Source organism: Suillus paluster (genome assembly GCF_016628075.1).
Source record: "Suillus paluster strain FC165 chromosome Unknown EDB91scaffold_458, whole genome shotgun sequence".
Taxonomy (NCBI): domain Eukaryota; kingdom Fungi; phylum Basidiomycota; class Agaricomycetes; order Boletales; family Suillaceae; genus Suillus; species Suillus paluster.
The window spans coordinates 1-6,534 of record NW_024538018.1 but is presented as its reverse complement, the minus strand read 5'-3'; the positions used below and the strand labels follow the sequence as shown (position 1 = coordinate 6,534).

Here is a 6,534-nt window from a genome sequence, read left to right as displayed (position 1 = left end):
AATACATGGTCTAACTACAGTGGTATATATAGGTATTGTCCTATGAGTTCAGGGTAGGCTTGGGTAGCCAGAAAGTGTCCTAACTGTTCAATGGTAAGGGTCCAGGGTATGGTACTGGCACAGCGGTAGGTGTCCAAGTCAGATAACACTATCTGTCATGATAAGCGATAGGATAAACAATAGTTGTTACCAGTGTATCGGTAAGGGCGATAAGGGAGAAGCGCGCGGCTTCTATTGATCCTGGTCTAGGTCCAGTCTAGAGCTGTCATGCTCCAACAGCTGTCATGCTGTGGTCTGCAGTTTAGTCACATGCTGGTGATGTCATCTGTCATGTGTTGTGATGCAGTCATGGTGGCAACATTTTGGTGGAGATGATAGGGGTCTGAGGGTCCCTGTCACAATGTATGTGAGTGTGTATGTAAAATAGATATGGGAGAAAGACATATTGTGATATTGCTCATCTTGTTGGTTGCTTGGTTGAGTGTCAATGTGATCTTATGTTTGCCATGGTCCGAAGTGTCTCCCATGATGAGGTCATCACAAGCCAAAGTGAGTGCATGCTTGGCCTGCAAATGTGAGGTCAGTAAGTTTCATAAAGTTTCATAAGGACAGTAGCAAACTTACAGCTGCCATAGTGAGTACAAGCACTGTTTGATGTCCAGGTAGCCCAAAGTTGAGCACCACATGTACTAGGTGGTGCAGAGGGCTTTAATTGAGGCTTTGATGCTACATTTTTCACCCATTTTCCTACTCCTGCTCCCTCTGAAGGAGCCAAGGACCCAGATGTGGCACTACATGTCAGTGAGTGAAAGACATCAAAATAATAAAGCATCAGTTCTAATAGAAGCAACATCATAGTTCAGAATAGGAACTCACATGGAAGTCTTGTGAATTTTCCCATCATCAGGACTTCCAACATGTGTTTCACTCAAAGCAGATACACTGGTGTTAGAAACATTTTGACTGGAGCTGACACCATCTTTAAAGGTGAGCTTTGCTGGGGCATGTTGCGGGCCAAGCCATGTAAAGAGCATTGAAGGGCTGTTGAAAGGACAGTGGGGTGTTGTCTTGGAGTGAAGTAGATGCTGGTAGAAAAGAGGCGAACAAACCAGTAAGCTTTTAATTCAATTCAATTGAACATTCACACACTTACTAGTAGCCTATTTTCTGGTTTGCTCTACTATACTGTGGGTTCCTGGTATCCATCCACACAACTACTCACTGCTCAACATGGCACCAGGCATCAGTAGGCCCGTTTGTCCCTTTCCAAACTGCAACTGCGTCTTCAAAAACAAGTCCGGCCTCACTCAACACACACACAGGAAGCATGCACTACCTCCACAAATTTGGTGAGAAACTGTCTCACTTGCAGGTCCTGGATTTATACCTGCAAGGGAACATTCTCCCACTCCAGCAGGTAAAAATTAAGGCATTAATAATGATTTTCATCACAATGATGCAGCAGACCAGCAGCAGAATCCAGGGTTTGTGCCTGAGGAAGGTACTTGGGTGGATATGGGGCATTTATTCCGCACTTTCCATCTGCACATGACAGGTAAGTGTTTTTAAAGAGTCTTTCTATCATGCTTATATGTTTATTTCACAACTCAGGACTTAAATGCAATGCTAATGGCACATTCATTGACTGGGATGCACCTCCATCACCTCATATGGATGCCCCACCGACTGACTGGACACCTTATAATAATTGGGTGGAATCATGTTAATCAATGATTAATGTGATGCCAAGTCCAAATAAAACTTACTTTACTGTATTTTTTGTTGAAATATAGCAGCTGCCAGTGATGAGTCTGATTGTCTTGCACACTGATTTTTGAGTATTCAACACTTGAGCCAGATAAATAATGTAAATAAACCACAAAATTTTCATTGTGCTCAATAGCTTTGATCTCACTTTTGCGCCTTTGCTGCCTTGAACATCTCTTGGGCCTTAGTAAAATTATCAAATAGTGACTTATATTCCTTGACTGCCTTAGTGATATTTCTAAGTAGTTCTAAGTGCAAAAAGTAACTCAGTGATTTCCTGATGCTCTATATAGCAACTAAGGTGACTATGTTGTACTACATAGTGCTATATCTACCAGGTACTACTGTAGTAGATTGTACTTCATAGGAGTGCTACTACAGACAGCTACCAGGAACTCCAAGCAACTATATAGCACACTGTAGTGAGCCTTTTCAGTGACAAACTCTGTATTATACGAGGCAACTGACATGCATAATATCCTGTATAACACAGGCCAGCAGACCATGGGCTGATGATGAAGATATCCTCGATGTTAACGGATGGGCCGGGAGGGATATTATTACCGATGAATATGGGTGGGCCCATCTAGGTAATATGTAGAGTAGGATGAACATGTATATTATAGACAGGTGGGCTGAAGAGAGATGTATATTATATAGACAGGTGGGCTGATGTAGTGACATTATTATCTAGACAGGTGGGCCAAAGGACCAGTTTATTATATATCATATAGATGGGTGGGCCGATGTAGTGGTATTATTATCCAGATGGGTGGGCCGGAGGAGCAGTTTATTATATATCATATAGATGGGTGGGCCGAGGTAGTAGTATATTGTGTAGATGGGTGGGCCGACTTAGAGGGTATATCATGTAGATGGGTGGGCTGAGGTAATTGTTATCATATAAATGGGTGGGCCGAGAGAGCAATTTATTAGATATTATATAGACGGGTGGGCCGAGGTAGTTGGATATCACATATACAGGTGGGCCCAGATATGTATCATATAGACGTATGGGCCGAGGTAGTAGTATATTATATAGATGGGTGGGCTGAGATGGTTGATATCATATACACAGGTGGGCCCAGAAGAATGAGTGTTATAAACATCAGTGGGCTGAGATAGTTGGATAACATACTAATCAGTGTGCTGATGTAGGCACCAGTACATACCCACTGTATGAGTGCATACACCTATCATCGACCACCAAAATGAGAAACATGAAACCCTGAATACAACATTTCATAAATTAGACGAATCACCAAGTACCTAATACCAAGTACCGAGTTCCAGGGAACGTCTATCGAGTTCTGGGTAACATCTATCGACGTCCGGGTAACTAATATCAAGTTCCGGGTATTTCGTCAATTGAACAAATCACCAAGTATCAAGTACCGAGTTCCGGGCACCGAGTTCTGGGCATGGTGTTCCGGGCATCGAGCACCGAAACACGAAACTAAAATACAACATTTCGTAAATTAAACAACTCACCAAGTACTGAGTACCAAGTTCCAGGCACTGAGTGCCATGAGTGCTGAGTGCTGCGAGTGCTGAGTACCGAGTTCCAGGCACCGAGTTCTGGGCATCAAGCACTGAAACATGAAACTAAAATAAAACATTTCATAAATTGAGCAAATCACCAAGTACCGAGTACTGAGTTCCAGGCACCAAGTGCTGAGTACTGAGTTCTGGGCATTGAGTTCTGGGCATTGAGTACCGAGTGCCGAAACCTGGCACTTGGCACTTGGTACTTGGTGATTTGTTCAATTTATGAAATGTTGTATTTTAGTTTTGTGTTTCAGTGCTCAATGCCCGGAACACCATGCCCAGAGCTCGGTGCCTGGAACTCGGTACTCGGTACTTGGTGATTTGTTCAATTTACGAAATACCCAGAACTCAATATTAGTTACCCGGACGTTGGTATTAGTTACCTGGAACTTGATGATTTCATTCTTTGGGTATGCCGGAGGTACAATGCATTTCAACAACATTTACAGAAATATAACACTACCAAATTATGTAGACATTTCAACCTTGCCCAGATGACCCTCATCACCACCTTCAACTTCAACCTTGACCTCAACATCTATGTCATCAGCAGAATCGTATTCTGGGACAATCAATTTTCAAGGGTGTGGGCTCCATCACTGCCATCAAAAGATCGATGAGAGGAGGGAGTGTGGATTGGGAGGGTGACGTTGTTCCAGTGACAGATTGATCAAGCAACAAAGACATTGCATTTGCTGGAGTAGTGGGAAGGGGAAATGAGGGATGGTGTTCCATGGTTTCACATCGAAGGCTCTCATGGAGCCTGGTGAGGGTATCAATACATCTGCCCTGCTCGGCAACAAGATCCTCGAGAGCCTTGATGTGTCCAGCACTATCATGAATACTCATTGCCATGGAATGGAGGTCCAGCATGGGGACATTGAGAGCCGCACGAGGCATGCGGGCACTCAAAGATGCAATTACTACAAAAGAATAACATAAGATGATGATGAAAAATTCGAAAGACTTACGAGCTGGTGCAGGTGAGGGTGTAGGTGGTGGGGCGGGTGCCTTGACAGCAGTTATTGTCTTGCTGTGACTGCGCGTCTTAGGCGTGGTCACAGCAGACGCACTGGCAGTTCCGGCAGCACCAGCAGCACTGGCACTGGTAGTTCCAGCTGTGGCCACAAGATTAGCTGCAGGTCTGGGCCTTTGGTTGGGAGGTGGACGGACCTTTGGAAGGTGTCCGGGACCTGGCCTTCCGGGTGGTCGACTTACCCCGTGACCATTTCAGTGGACTTCTGAGGGTGACAGAAAAACACTTTACCTTCTTTGTGTTGCAGAAAACACAGGAGAGAAGGCCGTTCCCAGTCCTCTTGTTGAAACAGGTCGTGCAGGGCAACTCCGCATTGTTGCAAGCCCAGCATGGGTTGTTCTGTTTGTTCAGTTAGTTGAAGGATGTGCAATGAATTTTCAAAGTACTCACGAGTCTGGGAATGAGAATGTCATCTGTATCAATGACAGTTGGCACCACGACCGGGGTGACCGCGGGGGTGTTGGACGTTGAGTCCGTGTGCTCAATGACTTCTGGATGGCTTCCGGCAGGGCCATTGATGACAATTGGCGCCACCACTGGGGTGACCACGGGGGGTGTTGGACATTGAGTCCGTGTGCTCGATGACATCTGGATGTCTTCCAGCAATTACCTGATGAAGGTACGGATGATGGGGAGTGATGCAGGCATAAATTAGACATACCTTTGCAGGGCCAAAAGGTGCCTTCTTGGGGATCTGGGGTGAGACTGAGGTGAGATGATAAACTAAGACGACTGGCCCTCCTTGGGCAGCCGGCTGCAAAATAATGAGTGAGAACAAAAAAAAAAAATGGAATGACATACCTTGTCTTCATGTTCATCCTTGGACTCCACAAACTCGGACGACTTCACAACACGAGCTGACTTTGCCCTCTTGTGACTCTTCATCGCAGATTTCAGCGGTTGGGAGGAGAGTCCCAAAATCAGGGGTGATTTCCTCTTCCTACTCCTGTCCACCTCAGGTTCTGGGTCAGCATCTAGCACTTTACCCTTACCCTTATCCTTACGCTTCTCCCGGGACTCGGCAATAGTGCCGGAAGATGGGCTGGCAATGCTGCCAGCAACGATGGGTGGGGAGGGAAGGTCAATGGCGATAGTGTCAGGGGATTTGGGGGCCTCAAGGGGAAGATCAAACGTCTGGTCGCCTAATGCCTCCCAGGCGAAGACCTTGTGGCACCAGCTGTGCTTCTGGAGGCAAGGATCGTTATGGCCGATGCTGTGCCAGTTGGGCCAAACCTGGGGGGACATGTGCCAAACGCGAAGTAACTCCTTGGAGCAGGACAAGACTATGCCCAGAATGCAAGGTGCATCCTCATGGTCCCAGACGGCCTTAGCCTACCCAGACATTAGAGAAAACAAAATGAAAAAAGGAAAAACCACATACCACCAGTTCAGTGACTTGTGCTTTCAGAGCCAAGTGGCTGTTGCCAGGTGGGAGCAGCCGAGCCGTGCGGACAATATCAACAATCTGCCTAGTGATTGCCTTAAGTTCGGCAAAAGAGGTTTCAGCTGGAGTGGACATGTTGAATGATGAGAAAGATGTGTAAATCTTTGAATCAGATGTGAAAATGATGAAGTTTCAGAGAGAAAACAGGCAGTTGAACAACCATGTAAAACTTTGTTGATTTGTTTGGCTTTGTTGGTGATGGTTCAACTTTCAGAAGTTGCTGGACTTCAGTTGAACTTCAAGTACACAATCAATTATTGGTACATCTGTCCCCTCAAACAACATGAATTCACATCCAACAGTCAGATTTAATGATCCTCCGGCGACCAAGTATTATTCAATGGATGTAGATGATTCAACACAGTCCCGGACATCAACAGGTAAGATCTATTTGTACTATGCCTTATCTATGTATTTATCTTACATGCCTTAGATGATTTACCTTGGGCCAGATGATGACATAGAAGATGATTCTGTGTCATCCAGTGGTCCGGATGTGTTGGCTGCAATCCCCGGTATGTTTATCACTTAGATATTACCATGCATGTTCACTAAACTCTTACAGATCAATGACCTCTGGCTCAATATGATAAACCAGTTCAGTACATCGACCTGTACTTGTACCTTGGGCCTGATGAGGATCTGATTGATTGTGATGATGAGCCGAGTCTGCTATGCACGTAGTGAGTCTCCAGTCGCATCTGAAGTTTCCATGTCATGTATGTAAATTCAACTCATT

The 6,534-nt window shown here is 45.3% G+C and overlaps 1 protein-coding gene across 1 annotated transcript; it reads left to right on the top strand.

Annotated features, from left to right (window-relative positions):
- Positions 1-267: 267 nt before the first annotated feature.
- Positions 268-1,727, top strand: EDB91DRAFT_1089937 (uncharacterized protein; the record flags this gene model as incomplete). Its single annotated transcript, XM_041316608.1, has 11 exons — positions 268-315; positions 347-406; positions 483-549; positions 585-634; positions 694-801; positions 988-1,023; positions 1,052-1,111; positions 1,241-1,349; positions 1,373-1,417; positions 1,463-1,555; positions 1,612-1,727. The coding sequence occupies 11 exons, from the start codon at positions 268-270 to the stop codon at positions 1,725-1,727; spliced, it is 792 nt and encodes a 263-aa protein (XP_041168489.1).
- Between the last annotated feature and the right edge of the window lie 4,807 nt (positions 1,728-6,534).